The 27,435-nt window shown below is 47.6% G+C and overlaps 1 protein-coding gene across 2 annotated transcripts in view; it reads right to left on the bottom strand.

Moving 5' to 3' along the window:
* Positions 1-27,061, bottom strand: part of LOC142295128 (protein unc-93 homolog A-like) — a 592,827-nt gene extending 565,766 nt beyond the window's left edge. For both annotated transcript variants that reach the window (XM_075338196.1, XM_075338195.1), the window contains exon 1: positions 26,907-27,061. In XM_075338196.1, coding sequence (XP_075194311.1) covers positions 26,907-26,993 — 87 coding nt within the window. In that variant the 5' untranslated portion in view covers positions 26,994-27,061. The remainder of the gene's footprint in view (positions 1-26,906) is intronic.
* Positions 27,062-27,435: the final 374 nt, after the last annotated feature.

Raw genomic sequence — 27,435 nt, 5'->3', positions numbered from 1 at the left:
TGCATCTTCACTTTCATTCCTGGATATATCATTTACTGTTGACAGCTTTGGGCACCTCTCCTCTAGAACACACAGGAAACCCACCTCAACTAACAGTCTTTTGAGGTGGGATAGTTTTCATCCAACTCCCCTGAAGCGTGGTATCCCAAAAGGGCAGTACCTCCGTATGAGGAGAAACTGTTCCAATAAAAAAAACTTCTTTGATCAATCGAGAGATCTACGGGACCGCTTTAGGAAAAGGGGTTATCCTGATGTGGTTCTACGAGGGGCTTTAAATCATGCCCTCAGCAGGGACAGAGACTCCCTCCTTTCACCGAGGGTGGAAAAACAATCTGAGGATATCATCAGAGTTATAGGCACCTTTGATTGCCAGTCAGAGAGGATCTTCGGTATTCTTCGGAAACATTGGGGGATTTTGATGGCAGATCCGGATATATGTGACAATATTGCTCCCCCCCCCTCTATCAAATATAGACGTGGTGGTTCACTCAAGGACCAACTGGTCCACAGCCACTACCAGAGACCAACCCCCCAGGTACGTGGCTAGATAGAAGACCCATTGGGTGCTTCAGGTGTGGCGATTGCAAATATTGCAACTGGATCTCGCAATCAAAGGTTTTCCGTAGTGCCAGTACAGGTAAAGAATACTCAATTAGAGATTTCTCTAATTGCAAGACCAGTGGGGTGGTCTATATGGCCACGTGTAAATGCCCCTTAAATTATGTGGGCAAGACCACAAGAGAATTGCGCAGACGTGTCGGTGAACACTTGGGGGATATCAAGCACAAAAGGGATACTCCCCTGGCCCGACACGTCTGGGAATTCCATCAGGGCGATAACAGATCAGTCTCTTTTGTTATCCTTGAAGTCATCAAACCCGACCCTAGGGGGGTGACCTGGATAAAAGGATTTTACAGAGAGAGTGCCGGTGGATCTATTACCTGAAAACACACACCCCATTGGGTCTAAATGACAGACTGACATATTCCCCATTTCTTTAGACACTGCTATCTTTATGCTCTTAATAAGATGAATTTCTTTGTGTTCCGCTTGTCATGGAATAGTAATTTAATAACTCATACTATCTATCTGGATTGGAAACCCCTCCGTCATTGCCCTGTGATTTGGGATTTACGGATAAAAAATACCTTTATTTTTAGATTGTTGTTTCAAGGTAATTATACTGTGTCTCTGTGTTTCACGTTTTTCTGACCATTAATATATAGCGGCAAAAAAAAAAAAAAAAAAAGTCGTTTGGTCAGTCGGGGGTTAATCTTTGAAAAAGGCATTTACTTATAAGCAACAATTATACTGCTGCCCACTATGACATATAAATTATGTAGCCTGATAGCACATGTGCTGAAACCAATATATGGGGGCACTTAGTTATCATGGGGACATTTATATGGTTGCTATTTAGGCATGTGTGCATTGGCATTACATACAGGCACACTCAATGTGTATGGCAAAAATGTCAGTGTTAAATATCATCTGACACATTCAGGGACGTTTTGTGTGATTCAAGTTTGTTCTAAGCACCTCCACTTATATTCACAGGCATGCATATTGCTGCAGTGTTCCCAAGCGTCTCTATGACGATGGGGGCATTAGTGGGTGGTGCCATTGCAGTTTGTTGTTTTGATGCCGCCCCCTCACGTGCACGCAGGCACGTTCATTATTTCCTTCAACCCTTTTACTGCAAAGTGTGCACACATGCGCAGTCATGCTCCGAGGACCTCTAGTGTCCAGGATTGTCATGACATGCGCAGTAAAACATAAAAGACACAGTAGCCTATGATTGTGATTGGCCGCATGGTCCATGTGACCTTGGCTGACGCTGGATTTAAACCCTGACATCCTGTGATCTGTGCACACAGCCATGGATTAAGGTCCAGTCACACTAAGCAACTTACCAGCGATCCCAACAACGATAGGGATCGCTGGTAAGTTGCTAGGAGGTTGCTGGTGAGCTGTCACACTGCGACGCTCCAGCGATCCCACCAGCAACCTGACCTGGCAGGGATCGCTGGAGCGTGGCTACACGAGTTGCTGGTGAGCTCACCAGCAACCAGTGACCAGCCCCCAGTCTCCTAGTTACAGCACACATCAGGTTAATTAACCCGATGTGTGCTGCAGCTAAATGTGCACAGAGCAGGGAGCAGCGCACACTGAGCGCTGGCTCCTTGCTCTTCTAGTTACAGCACACATCGGGTTAATTACCTGATGTGTGCTGCAGCTACATGTGCACAGAGCAGGAGCCGGCAGCACAGGCAGTGAGAGCGGAGGAGGCTGGTATCAAAGGTAAATATCGGGTAACCAAGGACAGGGCTTCTTGGTTACCCGATGTTTACATTAGTTACCAGCCTCAGCAGAAGCTGGCTCCCTGCTCACTGCACATTAGTTGTTGCTGTCTCGCTGTCACACACAGCGATCTGTGCTTCACAGCAGGACAGCAACAACTAAAAAATGGCCCAGGACATTCAGCAACAACCAACGACCTCACAGCAGGGGCCAGGTTGTTGCTGGATGTCACACACAGCAACATCGCTAGCAACGTCACAAAAGTTGTTCGTTAGCAGCGATGTTGCTAGCGATGTTGCTTAGTGTGACGGGGCCTTTACTCCTACATTCACATCTGATAACTGCAATCCTCCAGCCTCCTGAAGATCCTTATATCATGGAAAGGGGAAACGCGTAGAGGCGATACAGAGCATGCTGCTAAAAGGGAAGTAACCATTTTTTTCTTCCCTGTGGGGTTATCTATACCCCTATTTTCTGCTCTATAAGAATCATCTGCATGATTGCCCTCAGGCATTGCATTACATGTATCAGCATCGGTTTATGCAGTGCAGATCTGTGCAATTATGATTGTGTAAAAGTTTATCCATGTGTGATTGCCATACCATACTATATCACACTGCGACATGGGAGGAAAAACTGACAGATGGAACTGAATTTTCCATTATGTTAATGTGCTCCTCCATTATGTTAATGTAGATTGTGTATTATGTACTATGTACTAATTTGTACTGGATCATGTACTATGGACTAATTTTTCTGCAGAAGCCTGCCTATACTGGGGCTTAATATTTGATTTTTTTTTTTTTGTCCTGGTTTTCCTGATAGGAAGCTGTTATCTATCACAGTGTGATTATATGAGCACTTTGTTGTACCATGTACTAATTTGTACTGGATCATGTACTATGGACTAATTTTTCTGCAGAAGCCTACCTATATTGGGGCTTAATTTTTGATTTTTTTTTTTTGTCCTGGTTTTCCTGATAGGAAGCTGTTATCTATCAGACAGTGTGATTACATGAGCACTTTGTACTTAATACATTCTAGTACTATTGTATGGCCATCCGTAGTGTAATTACTATTTTAATTTACTAACTATCCAGGGCAACTAGAGGGTGAGCCGAGGTGGAACGGGGGCGCCCAAAACAGTTACGGTGTCATACCCTCCGTTGGTAGGTAGGAGCAAGGTCCCATAGGGTGCTATAGGGACCCCATATATTTAGCTCCTCCCTTTCATTATCTATGCCCTTGTGTGTTCACTATTAATGGGTGTCTAAATTTTAAAATATATCAATAAAAGTTTAATTTTAATTGAAATTGAGGTTTTTTGTTTTTCGTATATTGAACTCAATTGGTCCTATTGTATATGTTTTTTTCTGAATGGCTTGCCTCTAGCCTATCCTTTACAGCCCATCTGAGTGTGTCGATCCAGGCAGGCGTTACACCGTGCCCTCTGCAGAAGGCCATGTAGGCCGGGAGAGTGTTTTAAAAATTGTTGGACAACCAGGTTCAACACGTGAGCCATACCAGGCACGCTTGTCACATTGCCCTGAAGAAGGGTCGCAGACTGGTTTGCATCATTGTCGCACCCGACCTTCCCTGGCTGCTGGTTGAGTGGAGACAACCATTGATGAAAGTCGGTCTCACTCTCTAGAGCTTACCGTCCACAACTCCTCAGCGGTGTGACTCACATTTCCCAGACATTTCTAAGTAAAGAGTTGACCGCATCATGCTGTTGAGCTGTGCTGCCAGCATAGTAAGGAGGTGTGTGGGATTCCTTGGGCGCAGTTACAAGGAAGGGTGGCCTGACCACACAGGGTTTGGGCCGAGGTGGAGGACCCACACGAGGTTGAGGAGGCAGAAGCAGTGGAGGAACTTGTACATACAGAGGAAGAATTGACACACAAGTCGTGGGGATGGCAAGACTTGTACAGCAAACCCTTCTCCATCTCTCACCATAGTTACCCAGTGCCCAGTCAGCAACATGTAACTCCCCTGTCCATGCTTACTGGTCCAAGTATCTGTGGTGAAATGCACCCTGTCACACACAGAGTTTCTCAAGGAATCGGTGAGGTTGTGTGCGACCTGCTGTGGTAACGCGGGCACGCCTTTCTTGGAGAAGGAGTGACGACTGGCCATCGGCTCTTGGGGCACTGCAATGGGCATAAGATCTCGAAAATCCTCAGTCTCAAAAGGGTGTAAAGGCAGCCTTTCTGTTGCCAACAAGTTGCAGATGATGAAACTCAACCTCTTAGGCATGTCATGCCCTTCGAAAATCATGTAAAACACAGCAAGGGGACTCCAACCACAGTCTCCCTCGTTTCCACTAATTGGGTCACACACACCCTACTTGACTGGCATCAGTTGACCCCCCTTTTGAAAAAGAAAAAGATGCTTTGCATGAAGCACTCTCAAAAATACGCGTGCCTTTCACCACCCCTGGATGACCCAGGGGAAGAAAAGTCCTCTGAGAGCCATGACTTGTTCATCTTGGTTCTTTTACAAACACAGCGAGGGGACTCCAACCACAGTCTCCCTTGTTGCCACTAATTGGGCCACACACACCCCACTTGACTGGCATCAGTTGACCCCACTTTTGAAAAAGAAAAAGATGCTTTGCATGAAGCACTCTCAAAAATACGCGTGCCTTTCACCTCCCCTGGATGAGCCAGGGGAAGAAAAGTCCTCTGAGAGCCATGACTTGTTCATCTTGGTTCTTTTACAAACACAGCGAGGGGACTCCAACCACAGTCTCCCTCGTTGCCACTAATTGGGCCACACACACCCCACTTGACTGGCATCAGTTGACCCCCCTTTTGAAAAAGAAAAAGATGCTTGGCATGAAGCACTCTCAAAAATACGCATGCCTTTCACCTCCCCTGGATGACCCAGGGGAAGAAAAGTCCTCTGAGAGCCATGACTTGTTTATCTTGGTTCTTTTACAAACACAGCGAGGGGACTCCAACCACAGTCTCCCTCGTTGCCACTAATTGGGCCACACACATCCCACTTGACTGGCATCAGTTGACCCCCCTTTTGAAAAACAAAAAGATGCTTTGCATGAAGCACTCTCAAAAATACGCGTGCCTTTCACCACCCCTGGATGAGCCAGGGGAAGAAAAGTCCTCTGAGAGCCATGTCCACATTGTCAGTGGACAGACACGTGTGCTTATCTGCCAGCAGACCCCCAGCAGCACTTAAGACAGGTTCTGAGAGAACGCTGGCTGCAGGACATGACAAGATCCCCAAGGCGTATGTGGCAAGCTCAGGCAATTTATCCAGATTGGAAGCCTAAAATGAGCAGGGCTCAAGTTGCACAGTAATGGCATCGACGTTTCCTTGCATATACTCATATATCTGTGTCTCCTCCTCTTTTTCCTTGCCCTGCTCTTTTGTTTTCGCATGAGTATATGTCCTTGTCACTTTCCCATGTGTTTGTGTTGTGTTGTGAGTTGTTTGTCACCTTTTGGACACCTTTGAGGGTGTTTTCTAGGTGTTTTTATGTGTTTGTGATTGCCTGCCATTGTTTCCTATGCGGTTCGAGTTCGGTTCGACGAACTGAACTCGAACGAGACCTCCGCTTGACGAACCGAACTCGAGCCGAACCACGACCGGTTCGCTCATCTCTAGTCCTCAGCTGGAAAATCGGAGTCTGCTGTTTCATCTGAATCATGCATTTCGGAGATGTAGATGGAAACTTGATGTAAGTGCTCAGCATAGAGCACAAGATAAATATGAACTGATTCAAAATGTTCTGTAATAAAATTGTCGCCAAATAGCATTCAACTCAACCCCGAAAAGCGCAAGTCACACAGACTTGCAATTTTCAAGTCTGCAACATTCACTGTGTTTGATACCATGGGTGTTTTCCAGAGACTATTGTGACGACCTGGGCCCCAAGTGTATGTGGGCCACACATCAGGTAGCGGGATTAAAGCACGCCAGAGTAATTGGTCTCTTTAACAGACCATCTGGTTTATTAACAGGTCCATAAACCATATCAGGTCACATAACATAAAGATGCCGTTCGTTGGCTTTCTCCTCAAAGACCAACACATAATATAAAGTCCACACACTTTTGGACTGCCACCCATGTGTCACTGACCCTTGTCAGTATCCAGACCCCAGGTCCAATCCCAGTTACCTTCCTCTTAAGGTGGCTAGTGTCCTTTCCAGGTTCCCCCTGGCTCCAGCCACATGGCTTTACACATGGACCTAAAAGCCCCTTCCTTCAGAAGAAGGTCTCCGGAGGAGGGCAAAACACCCTGCTTCTGCTCTCTCCATCTCCAGCACACACACTGGAAGTCTAGAGCCAGTCTCTCCCTAGACTGCCCTCGACACTCTCCACCCAGGTTCAGAGACAGGATTGCTTTAACCCCTGGAGCCACACCCACAGGTGGTAAGGAGTGTGTAATCAGCATCACACACCCTTCCATGGCTCTGCATGAATGCAATCCTGTGGAACCACAGGTCCCAGCCAGTTTCACATTGCAGAGCACCCACGCTTCTGCAAAACATACCGGCCTTTTGTAATACAGCCGGTTGATACCTCACACTATATAATAACTACTCCCATAGATGAATTCCCAGAGGGGTGTAATTTCCAAAATTTGGTCACTTGAGGGGGATTTACTCTGTTCTGGCACTTAGAGGCTCAGCAAATGGAGTCCGCAAACTATTCTAAGAAAATCTGTGCTCCAAATATGAAATGGTGCTCCGTCCCTCCTGAGCCCTGGAGTGGTCAAAAAGAACTGTATAGTCACATGTGGTGTATTTCCACGTTCAGGAGAAACAGTTTAATACATTATGGGGCCTTTGTTTACCTATTCCATTTGTGAAAATTGGAAATCTGGGGTTAAAACATCATTTTAGTGGTAAAAATGTAATTATTTTTTGTTCACCGCCCATAATAGTATAAAAGCTAGTGACAAACCTGTAGTGTGAATATGCCCATCTGCACCCCCTGCATTAATTCACTGAGGGGTGTAGTTTTTAAACTGGGGCCACTTGTTAGGGGTTTCCTTCCCTTCTTCATTTTGTAATGTACCTCAAAAACAGATTTTTACCACATATGGGCTATTGGCGTACTCAGCAGAAATTGCACAACAAATTGTATCATTCATTATCTCCTGCTTCCCTAGTGAAGTTGAAAAAAATGACATTGCATTTTTGTGGTTAAAAATTATTTTTTCGTTTTCACAGCTCAATAATATAAAATTCTGTTATGCCATTGAGGGTTCCAGGTGCTCACCAACCATCTAGATACATTTTTTGAGGGGTCTAATTTCCAAAATGGGCTCACTTGTGTGGGAGCTCCACTGTTTAGACACCACAGGGGCTCTCCAAACACGACATGGCGTTAGCGAATGATTTCAGCCAATATTTTAGCTAAATGGCGCTCTTTCATTTCCAAACTCTGCCATGCACCCAAACAGTTGATTTCCACCACATTTGAGGTATCTGCGTAAGAAATTGCACAATAAATTTTATGGTGCATTTTTTTCTGATACCCTTGTGAAAAAAGATACCTGGTTGAAGCAACAATTTTGTGGTAAAAAAGTAAATAAAATATTTTCAGGACTCAACATTATATACTTCTGTGAAGCCCCTTGGGATCAAGGGGCTCACTAAACATCTAGATAAATTGCTTGCGGGGTCTAGTTTCAAAAATAGGTCACTTGTGATGGTACTCCACTGTTTAGGCACCTCAGGGGGTCTCCAAATGTGACATAACGTCCGCTAATGATTTCAGCTAATTTTGCTTTCAAAAATTCAAATGGCGTTCCTTCCCTTTTCCAAGCTCTGCTGTGCGCCCAAACAATTCATTCCACCACAAATGAGGTATCTGTGTACTCAGGTGAAATTACACAATACATTTGTACCACCCCACGGCCTCGGCTGCGGCCGCCGAGCCACTCTGATCCATGCTCGCGTACTGTGGGTGGTGGCTCGAGCCTCTCACGGACCTGGGGGTCACGTCGCTCTGAAGGGAGTAGTGGCGGTGCACGCAAGGGTTTGGGTGATTGTTTGGTGGAATTGGTAAAGTTCGTGACGCCACCCATGGGTTGTGATGATTGTATGGTGAACACCACCACTGCCGTTGACTAGGTCTCCCAGGTACGGTATTATGCAGCTCGGTGTTTAACCCCTCCGTGGGCAGGGGGCGACGGTCTCGGGGGCCCACGGGAAGGTGGGGACCGGGGTGCAAGGCGCAGGGGCGCGGTGCAGCGCGTTGCAGTGCCTGACGGCACTGGTGTACTCACTCTGACAGAAGATAACGGAGTCTCTGGTAAACCAAACGGTAGAATGAACGGGGCCCACAGCCGGCTGCGGTGTTCTCCCTAGACGGGTTGGTGGCGGCTGTCGTTCCCCTGCACCGATGTTAAGTTGTGAATGACTCCTGTGCCTGGACACTGGTAGTCTGCTCCCCGGCGTGTAAGTGTCGTAGGAGCCCGTTTGCCCGCAGGTGCTGGCCCTTTGGATCTCTTGCCTTTGGCGGTGGCACTTATCCGGGATGGTTGTGCTGTTGCCGTCAATCGGGACTTGGGTGGGAATGAACCCCTGAGGTCCAGACCACAATCAGTAAATTTGATTATCAGGGCGGCTTCTAGCCTAGTCGGGGTCTGAGTACCCTGCCTGGTGCTTGGCTCCAATCGGCTCCCCGGTTCGGTACCGGCGGGCCACCGCCCGACGCCGGTCCTACGGTTCCACCGACCGTACACCAACACCTGCAGACGGCCACCACCATCTGCCGACCTTGCTGGAGGTGCCTGGGCTCCGACCTAGACACCTAAACAGTCCGTGGCAGGCCTCGTCCCAGGTCTGCCCTTGACCTTCCCTCCTCACTCCTGAGCTCCACTCCACTGACTGACTGACTGTCTGTTTGTTGTGTTTTCCCGCCTCCAGGCCTGTGAACTCCTCGGTGGGCGGAGTCAACCGCCTGGCTCCACCCCACCTGGTGTGGACATCAGACCCTGGAGGGTGGCAACAAGGATTTTAGTGCGACTGTTGTCACCTGTCGGGGGAAGGGTGTGTGTGTGTGGTGTTGTGTCTGTGACTACCTAGCTAGTCCAGGGAGTCACACATTTTATGGTGCATTTTTTCCTGATACCCTTGTGAAAAAAAAGCTACCTGGTTGAAGCAACAATCTTGGGGTATTTTTTTTTTTTATTTTCATGATTGAATATTATAAACTTCTGTGAAGCCCCTGGAGGTTCAAGGGGCTCACCAAACATCCAGATAAATTCCTTGAGGGGTCTAGTTTCTAAAATAGGGTCATTTTTTGGGGAGCTCTATTGTCTAGGCACCTCAGGTGGTCTCCAAATGTGACATGACTAATAACTGCAGCTAATTTTACTTTCAAAAATTGGAATAGCGCACCTTCCCTTCCGAGCTCTGCTGTGCGCCAAAACAATTGATTTCCACTACACATAAGGTATCTGCATACTCAGGAGAAATTTCACAATAAATTTTATGGTGCACTTTTTCTTTCCTCCCTTGTGAAAATGTAAAGTTTTATGGCTAAAATAACATTTTTGTTTAAAAAAGTAAAGTATTCATTTTTTCCTTACACATTGCTTTGGTTCCTGTGAAGAACCTGAAGGGTTAATAAACTTCTTGGATGTGGTTTTGAGCAGTGTGAGGGGTGCAGTTTTCAGAATGGTGTCAGTTTGGGGTATTTTCAGTCACCTAGGCCTCTCAAAGTCACTTCAAATGTGATGTGATCCCTAAAAAATGGTTGTGTAAATTTTGTTGGAAAAATGAGAAATTGCTGATTAAATTTGAACCATTATAACTTCCTAACAAAACAAATGATGTTTCAAAAATTGTGCTGATGTAAAGTAGACATGTGGGGAATGTTATTTAGTAACAACTTTGTGGGATATAACTCTTGGATTTATGGTCATAAAATTTCAAAATTTGAAAATTTCCAAAATTTTCACAAATAAACACAAAAAATATTGCCCTAAATTTATCACTCTAATGTTAAGAAAAAACAATGTCGGAATCACTGGGATTTGTTGAAGCATTCCAGAGTTATAACCTCATAAAGTGACACTGGTCAGAATGGCAAAAAATGGCCCAGTCAGAAGGGTGTTTTAGTGGCCGGGAGTGAAAGGATTAATGGGTGTTTATATGACTTGTGTAGATTTCAAATATGTATGCAAATAAAGACTATTATCTATATGACTAATTTTTGGTGTGTGATCCCATTATATAGTACTCTTTTTTTCTAACTTATTTGCTCATTATCCACGTACTATTGGAGAGCCCCTATTTATTAAAGTGGTGCATTCCTATTGGTTTACTTTGGAATATGCAGACTCTTGGCAAATGAGATTAAATGTAAAGTAATGCACCTAGGACGGAGTACTCCTATTGCTGCATATACATTAAATGGAAGTAAACTCGGGACTACAGAACAGGGGAAGGACTTGGGTATTCTCATTACAAACAGGCTGAGCAGCAGTACTCAATGTCAGGCAGCAGCTGCTAGAGCAAACGAGAATTTAGGGTGTATAAAATGAAAGATTAGATCCCGTGACCTCAAGGTCTTGTTACCCCTTTATAAATCACTTGTAAGGCCACATCTGGAATATGGGATCCAGGCTTTGGGCTCCACATTTTGGAAAGGCTATTCAGAAGTTAGAGTCAGTTTAACCTCTTAACGATAAATGACTTACTGGATATGTTATGGATCGTGTCAGGTTAATCCCTGCCGGCTGCTGCGAGCTGTGATCGCTGCACATGTCAGCTAATTTGAACAGCTGACATGTGTGGTTATCAGGCACGAGTGAGTCCAGGACCCACTCCAGCATCTTAACCCCTTACATCTCACTGTCAAATTGTGACAATGAGATGAAACAGCGCGCCGTGATAAGCATTCACTTATGCGGCGCCATTGGAAGTTACGTGATGTGATCATGTGGATCCATTGGTTCCCATGGTAGCACAGGGTCACATACTCCTGTAGTTATCATGAGTCAGTTCCTCTTACAGCCAGCAGAGGGCCGTGTGTGAGAGGAGAGCTGCTTTTCTGCAGATCAGAGCAATGCTGTCCTGATCTTCATAAAGGAATAAGTGATCAGACTGCTGATTCTTATATCCCCTCGGGGGACTAGTAAAATAAAAACAAAGTTAAAAAAAAAGTTTTAAAAACTTAAAAAAAAATAAAAAAATAAAAGTTCAAATTACCCCCCATTCGCTCCATTAAAAATTAACGGGTTAAAAAAATATACACATTTGGTATGACCGCATTCAGAAATATACAGGAATAAGGAATAAACGCAAGGACCTGTCCCACAAAGATCCACTCATGTTGCACACACAGTGTTTTTCTTCAACTTTGATTAAAGATATTTAATCAACCAAGCAAAACATCTTTCTACAATCGGTATGTCTGCAATCAGCATCTTACTGCCTGTATGGCACTACCTTTACCTCATATAGCAAAATTCTGCTGGTTAGTCCTCTATAACCCCTTCACAACCGACCGATTTTTCGCTTTCCGTTTTTTTTTCGCCATTCTTTTTCCGAGAGATGTAACTTTTTATTTTTCAGTCAATATGGTCATGTGAGGGCTCATTTTTTGTGGAACGGGCTGTACTTTTAAATGATACCATAAGTTTACTATATAGTGTACTGGAAAATGGCAAAAAAATTCCAAAGGCAGAAAAATTGCAAAAAAAGTGCGAGAGCTCTATTGTTTTGAGATATTTTATTCATTGTGTTCACTATATGGTAAAACTGATGTGTGGGTGTGATGCCTCAGGTCAGTGCGAGTTCTTAGACACTAAACATGTATAGGTTTACTTTTATATAAAAGGTTAAAAAAAAATTCACAAGTTTGTTCGAAAAAGTGGCGCACGTTTTACGCCATAATCCGTGACCTGTAGTTTTCTCATTCTTCCGGATCTACGCTCAGTGACTGCTTACTTTTTGCGTCTTGAGCTGATGTTTTTAACGGTACCATTTTTGCGCAGATGCTACGTTTTGATCGCCTGTTATTGCTTTTTGCGCAAAATTTGTGGCGTCCAAAAAACTTAATTTTGGCGCTTGGACTTTTGTTGACGCTACGCCGTTTACTGATCAGATTAATTGATTTTATATTTTGATAGATCGGGCATTTCTAAATGCAGCGATACCAAATGTGTGTATATTTTTTATTTTTTTAACCCTTTAGTTTTCAATGGGGCGAAAGGGGGGTGATTTGAACCTTTAGGGGTTTTTATACTTTTTTTAATTTTTCAAACTTTTGTTTTTTACTTTTTTTTTTATTTTACTAGTCCCCCTAGGGGGCTGTATGGATCAACAATCCGATCGCTCTGCCACATCAGCTGAAACCAGCAGATATGCTCATTTTCTGCTTCACTCGGCTCTGGGCCGAGTGAAACCGAAAGTAATTCATGTCAGCTACAGGAGTCATCACATGACCCTGTACTACCATGACAACCACCGGGTGATCACGTCACATGACTTCCGGTATCGGCCGGTAAGTAAATGTTTACCGCCGATGCCGTTAAAATGGCACTGTCACATATTGACAGCACCATTTAAGAGGTTGAACGGCACGAGCAGATAACGATTCTGCTCGTGCCTAGCAGGCACACATCTCAGCTGTGAATATCAGCTGAGATGTGCGCCGATCGCGGCATGCTGCCGGCGGCAGACAGCGGTCATTAAGGGGTTAAGGCCCAGTCAGAGACTGTAGTATTGAGGCCATAGAGATTTATTTGTTTAGAGTGCTCCATCATCTGTTCACATTGTGCAGCCATCTTGCAGTTCTGCATGTTAAGCGGGCTTTACACGAGGCGATAGATTGTGCGATATGTCGTCGGGGTCACGGTTTTCGTGACGCACATCCAGCATACCGCACGACGTCGTCTCGTGTGACACCTCCTAGCGACGCAGTAATGGTCACAAATCGTGAGTCGTGTACTCGTCGCTAGGTTTCATAAAATTGTTTAATTAAAATGGCGGAGGTTGTTCATCATTGACGTGGCATCACACGTTGCTCCGTGTGACACCACGGGAACGATGAACAGCAGCTTTACCTGCCTCCCGCGGCACCCGACGGCTTAATGGAAGGAAGGAGGTGGGCGGGATGTTCTATTGGCCGCCTGCCATGTGACGTCGCTGTGACGCCGTACGTCCCGCCCACTCCAGGAAGTGGACGTTCGTCGCTCACAGCGAGGTCGTCTGGAAGGTAAGTATGTGTGACGGGGGGTAAACGAGTTTGTGCGGCATGGGCAACTAATTGCCCGTGACGCAAAAACGACGGGGGCGGGTACGATCGATTGTGCTATCGCACAACCTATCGTCTCGTGTAAAGCAGGCTTTACTGTTGCAAACAATTAGTTCTGCCAGTTAACCTGTTACTATATACAGTGCTTTTTTTTGTAAAAAACATATTTGCCGTTATGCATCTCTGAGGTGAGGAGCGGGAGAGGGGGGGTGCTGTCAGATAGAGGAGCGGGGGGGGGGAATCTGTCAGCCGGCAGCCGAGATTGAGGAGCGGGGAGAGGTGCTGTCATGCTGACGGGGGGCTGGGAGATCCTGTGCAAGGTTAACCAGTTCAGGCACTGGGCGGCGGAAAACGGCAGTCCCCATACAGCTCCACCCCCCGGTCACATTGCCGCCTGCCTGAATATAGTGCCGCCTGAGCAAACTGCTCAACTTGTCCAATGGACGATGCGGCCCTGTTTCTCATTATTCAATTTTGTAGTCTGTACGCTAATTTCAATCATGGAGGGGAGCAGCGGCTAATGGGGAGAGCGGTGGCAGATGGAGGGGGCAGTAGCTGATGGAGGGGGGGAGGCAGATAGAGGGGGCAGCGGTTGAAGGGGGAGAGTGGTGGCAGATGGAGGGGGCAGCGGCTGATGGGGGAGAGCGGTGGCAGATGGAGGGGGCAGCGGCTGATGGGGAGAATGGTGGCAGATGGAGGGGGCAGCGGCTGATGAAGGTGGGGAGGCAGATGGAGGGTGCAGCGGCTGATGGGGAGAGCAGCGGCAGATGGAGGGGGCAGCGGCTGATGGGGAGAGCGGTGGCAGATGGAGGGGGCAGCGGCTGATGGGGAAGAGGTAGATGGAGGGGGCAGCGGCAGATGGGGAGAGCAGCGGCAGATGGAGAGGGCAGCGGCTGATGGGGAGAGCGGGGGCAGATGGAGGGAGCAGCAGCTGATGGGGAGAGCAGTGGCAGATGGAGGAGGAAGCAGCTGATGGGGAGAGTGGTGGCAGATGGAGGGGGCAGCGGCTGATAGGGAGAGTGGTGGCAGATGAAGGGGCAGCGGCTGATGGAGGGGAGGAGGCAGATGGAGGGGCAGCGGCTCATGGGGAGAGCAGCGGCAGATGGAGGGGGGGCAGCAGATGGAGAGGGGGGGGGCATTGGCGGCGGCTATAACTTACTGATGCAGCACTTGCAGGGATCGCTCTCCTCAGCTTCCACAGACGCTGGAGTGAACCTGAGGAGAGTGGTCACCGGCCCCAGATCCACAGTGATTGGAGAGATCGGTCACAAAGCCGGTCTCTCCAATCAGAGCTGGGGGTGGGTGAAACAGAGATTACCCAGCTCCAGCCAATGATCAGTACTATAGCTGCACTGATCATGGCTGGATTTCAATGTTTCAGCCATTTTCAATGGCTGAAACATTACAGTGGCTGTGATTGGCTGAGCAGCGTTCGTCAGCGAATCACAGCCTTCGTAGGTCCAGGGAGGCACCATCCCTCCTGAGGTCAGGCAGGTCCTGCAGCTCCAGTAGCTGCTTTGCTTGTGCCTCCGCTCCACACATGACTAATTTGTATAGTTTTCAAATTAGCCATGTGGACAGAGCCAGAGGTGCTGGCCCTCAGCGCTCTTCAGATTTTCCGGTACGCCGTATCGGCACAAAAAAAGCACTGACTATATACCTTCTAGATTAACCCAACAGTTACAGAGAGCTAAGTGAGCTAACAAACTCTTTTTGGGCTGTTTATTTTATGCAAGTAGCACAGGGGTGGCTATAGTTATATTAAATGAGCACAGTGGTGGCTACTCCTACATTCAGTGACACAGTGGTAAATACAAATATACTGTATACTTAGGAGCACTGGCGGAAGTACCGCAGGTGCAACCGATGCAACCGCACAGGGGCCCCAAGTGGAAGGGGGTCCCAAAAGCCAGAACACATGTGGGGATTTCATTTACCTGCGGCAGCTACAATGCTAACAGGAGAAGCAGCAGCCTGATCAGCTGAATTCATATGATTACGTTGAGCTGACACGGGCCCCTTCCTTCACCTGTTAGGGGCCTGAAAGAGGAAGGATTCATCACGACTGGAAAAGCTGCCAGCCGGTGCACAGAGGAAATAAGAAAGCCGCGGAGACACCATCACATGTTTCTCAACGCTGGCAGGAAACTAGCCAGGTCTTTCACCGGGAAGGAACAACCACGGGAAGGGCAGTCTCCAGTCAAGGAGACCACCTATACCAAACATGGTATCCATCCACAGACAGCCGTTTCGGGGTATTTGCCCCTCATCAGTGTGGAGTAGGAATCTGGCTAGTGGGGGCAATGCCTAGTAAAAGACTACTTAAGCAAGCATTGTTGACCTTAGGGAGATCAACATATCCACTGCGGAGACACCATCACGTGTTTCTCAACGCAGTGATTCTAGAGCATTGCCCCCTGGGAAGTATGCAAATAAGAAAGCCGCGGAGACACCATCACATGTTTCTCAACGCTGGCAGGAAACTAGCCAGGTCTTTCACCGGGAAGTTGAGAAACACGTGATGGTGTCTCCGCAGTGGATATGTTGATCTCCCTAAGGTCAACAATGCTTGCTTAAGTAGTCTTTTACTAGGCATTGCCCCCACTAGCCAGATTCCTACTCCACACTGATGAGGGGCAAATACCCCGAAACGGCTGTCTGTGGATGGATACCATGTTTGGTATAGGTGGTCTCCTTGACTGGAGACTGCCCTTCCCGTGGTTGTTCCTTCCCGGTGAAAGACCTGGCTAGTTTCCTGCCAGCGTTGAGAAACATGTGATGGTGTCTCCGCGGCTTTCTTATTTGCATACTTCCCAGGGGGCAATGCTCTAGAATCACTGCGTTGAGAAACACGTGATGGTGTCTCCGCAGTGGATATGTTGATCTCCCTAAGGTCAACAATGCTTGCTTAGGTGCACAGAGGAAGACCGTGTCAGAGCCAGAAAGGAGGCTCCGCCCACCAGTTCAGTCTTCAGCAGAGCAGAAAGGCCTGCTGGATAGCAGACATGGCTCCCTGCCTACCTTCATCACTGTGCTGCTCTCCCACTCCTGCACTGGAATTATTGCTAGACAACACAGCAGTCGGGCTCCAAGAGGAGTGGAGACTGCACTATAGAGAAGATGGAAGAGCCGGCTCCAGAGGGAAAAATCAGCTGTCTGTCTGTGTGTGTGTGTCTGTCTTTCTATCTAAATGTCCCTCTATCAGTTTGTCTATCTGTATGTCTAATATGTTTGTATATGTGTCATGTCTGTGTATTTGTGTGTATATATGTTTATGTGATGCATGTATATGTACTCACCTATATCACCTATATGTTTATATGGGATATTTCAGCTCCATTACAAGTGTGAGAAAGTCCTAATGTGGTGAAGTTGCATGTGAACATATGTGAATACATATAAAGAAGCCTCCTACTCTCTTTTTTTATTGATGAATGTGTGAATGTGCATGTTATGTAGTGTGATTTATATACTCACCTACTGTGGTCTTCTCTTCTGTGTGACATCATCGCTCTCCAGTATCTTGGGTCACACTACTGTCTGTTTGAGCCAGAAATCTCTTTTAGGCTATGACCGAATGCTGCATCCTTGTGGTAACCACAAAAATGCACCCTGTGACTAAAAGAACTGCATAAAAAAAGCATGTGTTTGTGAAACTTTTTGATCACCAATGTGTAAAAAAACACAAAAAGAATTGACATGCTGTAGTTTTCTGATCACCACAAAGATGCAGCAAAAAAAAACCCCAAAAAATATGCGCACAGCAAATCTGAAATCCTGCAGAGCAGTGTGACCCGGAGAATCTGGAGAGCGGTGACGTCACTGAGAAGAGGAGCAGAACAGCGCTGGACACTGGAGAGAGCATCGGTGATGTCACTGAGAAGAGGAGCAGAACAGCGCTGGACACCAGAGAGAGCAACAACAGGTGACTGTATTATCACATCACAGTACACTCCATACACACATTCCATCAATAAAGTTAATTGGGGCGTCTTTATGTCTATAGTGCAGCTGTTTTTTTTGTTGTATTTCCTCTGTTTCTCTTCTGTCACCTCCTGTGGTAGAGAGGGCTACTTACAAGGAACCTGACAGTGGATTCATGTCATCTGTGGGTCGAGCAGCGTGTATCAGACAATGGCTGTATGATCTCTGCTAAGGATGTGTGACTAAAACCCTGTGGAGATTCACAGAAAATCAAACTTCAATAGCTGTTGGAGACTGAGCCGCATGAAATACTAGTATGACAGCCATGGCCTGGTGGCCTCTCCCTGCTGACAGACAGTGACTGACAGGTTTCTTTCTGTACACGCACATAGGAATACTTTACATCTGTCAGTCACTGGCAGGGAGAAGCCCCAGGTCATGTACAGTATGTCTGACTAGTATTTCATGCGGCTCAGTCCTCGACAGCTTTTAATGTCTTTCCCTGAATCTCCACAGTGTTTCAGGGTCAAACATACAGTTAGTTCCAGAAATATTTGGACAGTGACACACTTTTCGCGAGTTGGGCTCTGCATGCCACCACATTGGATTTGAAATGAAACCTCTACAACAGAATTCAAGTGCAGATTGTAACGTTTAATTTGAAGGTTTGAACAAAAATATCTGATAGAAATTGTAGGAATTGTACACATTTCTTTACAAACACTCTACGTTTTAGGAGGTCAAAAGTAATTGGACAAATAAACCAAACCCAAACAAAATATTTTTATTTTCAATATTTTGTTGCGAATCCTTTGGAGGCAATCACTGCCTTAAGTCTGGAACCCATGGACATCACCAAACGCTGGGTTTCCTCCTTCTTAATGCTTTGCCAGGCCTTTACAGCAGCAGCCTTCAGGGCTTGCTTGTTTGTGGGTCTTTCCGTCTTAAGTCTGGATTTGAGCAAGTGAAATGCATGCTCAATTGGGTTAAGATCTGGTGATTCACTTGGCCATTGCAGAATGTTCCACTTTTTTGCACTCATGAACTCCTGGGTAGCTTTGGCTGTATGCTTGGGGTCATTGTTCATCTGTACTATGAAGCGCCGTCCGATCAACTTTGCGGCATTTGGCTCAATCTGGGCTGAAAGTATATCCCGGTACACTTCAGAATTCATCCGGCTACTCTTGTCTGCTGTTATGTCATCAATAAACACAAGTGACCCAGTGCCATTGAAAGCCATGCATGCCCATGCCATCACGTTGCCTCCACCATGTTTTACAGAGGATGTGGTGTGCCTTGGATCATGTGCTGTTCCCTTTCTTCTCCAAACTTTTTTCTTCCCATCATTCTGGTACAGGTTGATCTTGGTCTCATCTGTCCATAGAATACTTTTCCAGAACTGAGCTGGCTTCATGAGGTGTTTTTCAGCAAATTTAACTCTGGCCTGTCTATTTTTGGAATTGATGAATGGTTTGCATCTAGATGTGAACCCTTTGTATTTACTTTCATGGAGTCTTCTCTTTACTGTTGACTTAGAGACAGATACACCTACTTCACTGAGAGTGTTCTGGACTTCAGTTGATGTTGTGAATGGGTTCTTCTTCACCAAAGAAAGTATGCGGCGATCATCCACCACTGTTGTCATCCGTGGACGCCCAGGTCTTTTTGAGTTCCCAAGCTCACCAGTCAATTCCTTTTTTCTCAGAATGTACCCGACTGTTGATTTTGCTATTCCAAGCATGTCTGCTATCTCTCTGATGGATTTTTTCTTTTTTTTCAGCCTCAGGATGTTCTGCTTCACCTCAATTGAGAGTTCCTTAGACCGCATGTTGTCTGGTCACAGCAACAGCTTCCAAATGCAAAACCACACACCTGTAATCAATCCCAGACCTTTTAACTACTTCATTGATTACAGGTTAACGAGGGAGACGCCTTCAGAGTTAATTGCAGCCCTTAGAGTCCCTTGTCCAATTACTTTTGGTCCCTTAAAAAAGAGGAGGCTATGCATTACAGAGCTATGATTCCTAAACCCTTTCTCCGATTTGGATGTGAAAACTCTCATATTGCAGCTGGGAGTGTGCACTTTCAGCCCATATTATATATATAATTGTATTTCTGAACATGTTTTTGTAAACAGCTAAAATAACAAAACTTGTGTCACTGTCCAAATATTTCTGGACCTAACTGTACTTGGCTGTGATCGTACAGAGTGCCCATGGCTCATGGGTGTCAGCTGTCAGGTTCCCTTTAAAGGAGTTGTCTGAAATAATACATGTACTGTAAGGAAATTGTGTGGTAAAAGGATCTAATAGAGGTTACATTTTTGTAAAAATAACAAAATAAATTATTCTCACCTGCTTGTTGTGGAGCCCCTGAGGTTTCGGTCGCCACAGGGTACTGCACCTCGGCTGAGGTGCGGTATTCATCCCGGGTACAGAGGGGGTCATTGCCGGTAAACACCATAATCAATTTAACACGCATTCAGTTCCCCTTCCACTGGGACTGGGTTAGGGTAGAGTGCTGGGGGTGGCCATCACGAGGTATGGGACCTCCTGCCCACTAGTTCAACAACCCGGGGGGTGGAGCATGATCAAGGGGGAGTGAGGCGACACACACACACTGAGGGAAAAGAGAAATAAAAGAAACCCGACCATGAAAAGACAGATTGGGAGAGTTCTCAGGAAAGCCAGGGACCCGTGGTCTGGAGCTGGAGCACTCGACCCAGGTTCCCAGATAGAAAGGGGTATCCCAGGGCTCACGGGGAGTGCGACAGGCACCAATGATCCATTCCACTAGCCAGGTGCTGGGGTGGAGGGACTACCAAAAGGAAGGACACACAGGAAGAAGCACCGGCCTTGGCCTCTGAACTATCCAGGATCAGATGGAGCCCATGGCAGTGGAGCCCCACACTTCAGAGGCGGTGATACTTCAGTGAGTAAAGAACTTTGACTGCAACCCCTGTGTCATCAAATTCTCCCCGCGCCCTACCCTTGCCTTAGCTGCACGGCAGCAGGAAACTACAACTCCCAACATCTCTGGGACCTGAGCTCTGCCTGTGGAGAGCTGCACCAACTGAGCTGAGCTACCATGTGCCCCATAGCATACCTCCCGCAGCGGTGGCTATATTAGCCGCAAACCACAGGTGGCGTCACGAATACAAACTCTACTCCCCTGTAAATAACCCCTCCATCTTTATTGACACTGTCGGGGTCCCTGAACCAAGCCTGGCTGCTGTGACTTCCCACCCCCTACACCGGCCCGGTGACTTGTAACCCCCAAACCCCGTGGGTGCGTTACAGTCACCCTCCTGGATCCAGTGCAGGCAGTTCTGTGATCTGTGCCTGCTTTAATTATGTCACCGTTCTACCAGACACATGACCACTGCAGCCTGTGATAGGCTGCAGCGCTCAGGTGACTTGAACTGAAGACATCACAACCTGCAGCGGTCCTGTGTCTGGTAGAACGGTGACATAATAAATGCGGCCTCAGAACGGTCTGCGCTGGATCTAGGAGGGTGACAGTGTGTCGCCCTGGGCAAGCCAGGGGACACAGGTCACACCACCACCACACCCCACACTCCAGGTAGGCACATCAATGCTAACCAGAAACCCTTGTTGCCTTCCTCCAGGAGTCTGATGATGCACACCAGGGGGTGGGCCAGGCAGTTGGCTCCGCCCACCGAGGAGCTCACAACTCTGGAGGCGGGAAAAACCAGGCAGATTAGCCCGGGCAGGGCAAGAGTGAAGAAAGAGTAGTCTAGAGAGGGCTAAAGTAAACAAGAAGTGAAAGTAAGAAAGTAGTAAAGGAGGAAAACAAGTGAAGTAAGAGTAAAGAAAGAAAGCCTGAAGGGTCCAGCTTTGTTGGGGGCCAGATCAGCAAGGTCAGCGACGGCGGTGACTGTCTGGAGGGGGACTGTTTGGAAGTTCCTGGAAGGACCCCGTTGGCTGTGTGCCCGGTGGTCTGGAGCAGTGTTCCGAAGGACAGTCAGCACCAGGGCAGGGGCCTCTCGGACCCCGGCAAGGCTAGGAGTCGCCAAATTTGCCGAATCCGTCAGTGACGGGGACGCAGATTCCCCAACAACCAAGTCCCGATTGAAGGCAACAGCCCAACCTGAAGCAGAGAGACACCGCCACCGCCACGGCACCAGTTTCTCAGGGCCAGCTCCTGCGGGCAAAGTGTAGAGCTCCTCCGGCCCAGATTGCAGTCGGGGAGCGGGTAACCGGAGGGAATCCACCGCTACCACAAGTCAAACAAAGGTGCAAGGAAGAGGGACATCACCGTCACCTACCGGGAGTGCAGGTGCAGCCGTCTGTGGGACCGTCCTACCAGCCGTTTGGTTTACCGTACAAACTGTGTCCGTGTCTCAGGCTCAGTGAGTACCACAGTGCCGCAAGGCACAACGCTGCCCCCGCGTCCCTGCGCCCAACAGGCCCCGCACCTACGTCTCCATCACCGGGCCCCGGGATCACCAACCTCTACCCACGGAGGGGCAACATAACAACTGGCTGCTCCGCATCACCATCCCCGGGATCCCCATATTGAGCAGCGGTGGTGAAATCACCACAACCGTGGGTGGCGTCACGAACTATAACAATCCCCACACCCAACCACAATCCCCCCTTTCACTCACGGGCGAGGAGTGTCGCTCGAGAAACCCCGGGATCCGGCCCACAGCTCGAGCCACCACTGAGCAGCTGCCGGACCCGAGCAGAAGGGGTGAGCGCGGTGTGCCGACACCCTCCTCCCCGCCCGCGACAACTTGGCGTCACGAACAGGATCTTACCGCTCTGCCGTCTGGTAGAGGTGCGCCTTGTTACCGCCGGAGGCATCCGGCAGGAAAATTTCAGAAGCCGCCATCTTTGGCGCGAAAAGTTCCCGCTCGAGCGTCTTCTCGAGCAGTAGAGGCGCGAAGGCCAAAACTCGGCCCCGAGAGAGGAGGGGCCGGAAAGAGCTAAGGGGGACGCGATGGCGGCTGGACGCATGTAAGTGTGGCGTCGCAACAAACACACTGGGACCCCCGATCCATCGACCCTAACGGAAAATGTCCGCCCCGCCGAGCTATGCGGAGGCGGCCGAGCCGGTGCCCGGGACAGCGGCATGGCTGAGGGCCCGAACGGTGGAGATTTGCCGTTATTATCAGGGGCAGATCGGCGGGCTGATGGAGCAATGGGCCGCAGAGGTGGAGGCGCTAGTTGCCGTAGCGCGAGTGTATGGAATGGAGGAACCGGAGAGTGACCCACGCCCCTGTGTCCCGGAGGGACCGGCCGCTGCGGCTGAGGGACCCGGTCTGACCCTGGCTCCTAGGTTGCCTCCGTCCTACTTGCTCGCATGCTGCACAGCACCTGGCCCGTTGGGCGTACACCCCCCCCGTGATTGCGGCCCAGGGAGTAGCAAGCCTAGAAGCTACGGCAGTTGGAAGCTACCCGTCGGGTGTGGAAGCTGTTGATGGTGACTCCGGGCCTGACACCGAGCCCATGTCGGAGGAAGATGGGTCCGCCGCAGCCGAAGAATCTGAGTAGGGCAGCGGATGCCCGTTGCACCGTCCCCGTTGGGACCACCACTGAGTTGTTGTTTGTTTGAAAAGTTGAAAATGATAAGAAAAATGATACCGAAGTTTAACCTGATTTGCCTTTGTGATTGAACCGGCAGGAGCCGGCACCGTTGTCCCCATGGGGACTGTTTAAAGTTTTGCATGGGAACTATCCATGGACAAGCCCGTGAACTTGCAGGGCACCACAAACGTTAAGTGGCTTGTAAATATGTTGGTTACCGTTACCGTTTCCGCCATACCGCCTCCGGAGAGGCAGGTTGGAGGGAGGGCCCTGAGCAGAGCAGGCTAGGGCCCAGCCACCAAAGGAACCGGTGGCCACCCTCTGGAGGGGAAGGACAGATCCCGCTCGGGTAACTTGTGCTGGACTGTGGGTCAAGGGGTGCTGCCTGGGTTTTAGGGGCAGCATCAGGGCCAGGTTGCTTGGGTGGGAGAGAGCGGAAACCGTGACCGTAAACCGTTGCAACGTTTAAGTAAATGTGCCTCCCGTCTTGGGAAGAGTTTTGATTAAAAATGTTATTTATGTTTTCTTAACCCTGTTACCCCCTTTTACAGAAAAATAAAACCGGTGTAGGACGGCAGCCCGCGGACGGTCTGCATTTTGCTAAGGGGGAATGTGTCGCCCTGGGCAAGCCAGGGGACACAGGTCACACCACCACCACACCCCACACTCCAGGTAGGCACATCAATGCTAACCAGAAACCCTTGTTGCCTTCCTCCAGGAGTCTGATGATGCACACCAGGGGGTGGGCCAGGCGGTTGGCTCCGCCCACCGAGGAGCTCACAACTCTGGAGGCGGGAAAAACCAGGCAGATTAGCCCGGGCAGGGCAAGAGTGAAGAAGGAGTAGTCTAGAGAGGGCTAAAGTAAACAAGAAGTGAAAGTAAGAAAGTAGTAAAGGAGGAAAACAAGTGAAGTGAGAGTAAAGAAAGAAAGCCTGAAGGGTCCAGCTTTGTGGAGGGCCAGATCAGCAAGGTCAGCGACGGCGGTGACTGTCTGGAGGGGGACCGTTTGGAAGTTCCTGGAAGGACCCCGTTGGCTGTGTGCCCGGTGGTCTGGAGCAGTGTTCCGAAGGACAGTCAGCACCAGGGCAGGGGCCTCTCGGACCCCGGCAAGGCTAGGAGTCGCCAAATTTGCCGAATCCGTCAGTGACGGGGACGCAGATTCCCCAACAACCAAGTCCCGATTGAAGGCAACAGCCCAACGTGAAGCAGAGAGACACCGCCACCGCCACGGCACCAGTTTCTCAGGGCCAGCGCCTGTGGGCAAAGTGTAGAGCTCCTCCGGCCCAGATTGCAGTCGGGGAGCGGGTAACCGGAGGGAATCCACCGCTACCACAAGTCAAACAAAGGTGCAAGGAAGAGGGACATCACCGTCACCTACCGGGAGTGCAGGTGCAGCCGTCTGTGGGACCGTCCTACCAGCCGTTTGGTTTACCGTACAAACTGTGTCCGTGTCTCAGGCTGAGTGAGTACCACAGTGCCGCAAGGCACAGCGCTGCCCCCGCGTCCCTGCGCCCAACAGGCCCCGCACCTACGTCTCCATCACCGGGCCCCGGGATCACCAACCTCTACCCACGGAGGGGCAACATAACAACTGGCTGCTTCGCATCACCATCCCCGGGATCCCCATATTGAGCAGCGGTGGTGAAATCACAACCGTGGGTGGCGTCATGAACTATAACAATCCCCACACCCAACCACAATCCCCCCTTTCACTCACGGGCGAGGAGTGTCGCTCGAGAAACCCCGGGATCCGGCCCACAGCTCGAGCCACCACTGAGCAGCTGCCGGACCCGAGCAGAAGGGGTGAGCGCGGTGTGCCGACACCCTCCTCCCCGCCCGCGACAACAGCAGTGGAATTTAGTTCTTTTTACAGAATCTGGAGACAGCGCTGAAGCTGCAGCAAGATAGAATGGTTGCAGGACTGTTCTGTGTTATATTCAGGTGGTAAGTATGGAGCTTATTTATTGCTTTGATTTGGTAGTTGTGTCCTAAACTAGTAATAAACATTGCGAACTATATGTTTACATAATTTTGTTGTGGTATGAAGGGGTGGTGTGGGGGCAGAAAGATTTCTTGCACAGGGGCCCCTGCAGTCTGTGTCTGCCCCTGCTAAGGAGGTACAGTGATACAGCTTTATCCAGGAGCAACTGTAGTGGCTACAAATATATATAGAAGGCACAGTGGGGGCTATTATACATTATGGAAAAACAGTGGGTTCTTAAATATACTCAGGGAGACCAGAAATTTACCCAAAGAGCAGAGTTGTGGCTTCAAATATACTCAAAAGGCACAGTCGAGGCTAAAAATATATTATATATATATATATATATATATATATATATATATATATATATATATGGGCCAAAATGACTCAATAAGTGTATTCAAGAGGCAGTGAGATTTAAAGAGATTACGGTAAAAAAGATATTAAAATTGGGCAGGGTTTTGAGTGGGCAAAACAAAACAAAAAACGCACCTACTGAGACCAATCTGAATGCAACAGAGGCCATTCTGTGGTTTGCCCCAGAACAGGAATACAAGACCTCAGAGTTTTGTATGAAGGTGGACAGGCTGTCATGTTACATCCTGAAAACACCAATCATATTTGTGTAATGTTTGTATTTCTGCAATGTTTTTCAGTGGTAACAAGTGTTAATATCCCTGTGGGCTACAGTACTAACCAATGACTACAAGAGGTCACTGTCTTCATTTTTACTATTATATAGACTCTTATTTGTATAGAACTAAGTGAAAGGTTTTCTCCCAGCCACAGAGAGCAGGGACAGAAGTAGTTAATGGTGGGAGAAGTGATAGAGACTAGTGTGACTTAGTTCCTATTAGCAGATAGTTATGAAGAGTAATTGAAGGAGAAAGGATTCTCAGTAGTGCAGCCATATTGGGTGTATGCAGTGAGTTGGACTTTGAGAAGGTAATCAAGTTGGCTTTGGAACAAATAACAGTGGCGACTGATTCCTACAGACCAGGCAAGTTGGTGCACCTTTTAGGAAGAGACTTGGAAGTGTGACTCCAGTGTTGGCCAGCCTCGAAGAACCCTATAGAAGAAAAGGAACGGTCTGGCTGAGGACACGTTAGCTAGGGTAATGACTCTAGGAGCGCCCCTGATAAGGATCAAATCAAGTAGTCTGGATGCTGTGAGCACAGTGAAAATGTGGTCCTTTATCAGGAAGATGGAAGTTCTTTCTTTTTTCATGCAATGCTTGTCCATGTTCCTATTGGAACCTTAACATTGTAGATTCAGACAGAAGGTAGTAAATCCACAGAGTGATATATATATATAACAACAAGGAGTATATGAAAACATGTGAAATCCCTCAAAGTAACTCCTTTTTAGGCATCCTTCAAATATTTGTGTAGTGTCCGTTTTTTTTCCACAGATACCAAATACTGCACGTACTCATAACCTATGCAGCTGCTCAAATGTCTGTATTTTTACACAACGAATGTGGAAAAGGTTAAATCTACGCTGCCCAATGAAGAGACAAAGACATTGAAATCCTTCAATGTGATTTATTAGATCCTACGCGTTTCTGAATTATTCAACTCCTTCCTAGGGGACAAATCATGATATATGTAATAAATTATGCAATAGGTGCCGCGAATCAGTGTTACAGAATGATACAATTTGTTGCACTTAAAACAAATTCTTATGCAGGCACATCAATGAAAAAATAGAAAAGTTATGGCTAAAGAAAAGCGGAACAGCAAAAACAATAAAAATTGGCTAGTCATTAAGACTCTTTCATGCTTGTTCATTAAAGGGTTAAGTAACCCTTAACAAATGAAAAGAAAAGATTGATTTATACAATTTATAAATAGATACCAATCACAGCATTAGTGATCAGTTTAACATATTGTAGTTTGCCTACCTGCAAACTCTGAAGCCCTCCAAAAGCTGTAAATAATAGCAAAAATCCAAAAGATACAACAAGAATGTTCACCAAGTGTTTAGCCATTTTTCTTGCAGTGTTTCCTCTCCTGTTCAAAAGCAACCTGGTGTTTTCATATTTGGAGGGTGGAGTGATGTGTTGCTATGTTGTGAAAGACTCTGGACTTGACACATGCAAAGATCATTTATATTCAAAATGGTTATTGATTGACTTGTTCTACAGGAATGAAGAGCAAAAGTGCATAGGATTGCAGATGTTATCAGTTTATGTACAAATTTTTTTATACTTGGCAATTAAGACTGAAATACTATAATTTAATTTAATTGTTTTAATTATTTTTTATTTATAGTCCTTCTGTATAACTCAAAGACGATCCTGCTTCACATAATATATTTTTCTGGCTATAAGACTCACTTTTTTCACCCAAATTTGGGATGAAAGTACGGGGTGCATTTTATAGTCGAGATGTACCTGGCTCTCTGTAGGGGGGGCAGCGGCTATGGTCAAG

Source organism: Anomaloglossus baeobatrachus, chromosome 3 (genome assembly GCF_048569485.1).
Source record: "Anomaloglossus baeobatrachus isolate aAnoBae1 chromosome 3, aAnoBae1.hap1, whole genome shotgun sequence".
Taxonomy (NCBI): Eukaryota; Metazoa; Chordata; class Amphibia; order Anura; family Aromobatidae; genus Anomaloglossus; species Anomaloglossus baeobatrachus.
The sequence above is the reverse complement of the archived record's forward strand: the minus strand, read 5'-3'. Positions and strand labels throughout refer to the sequence as shown.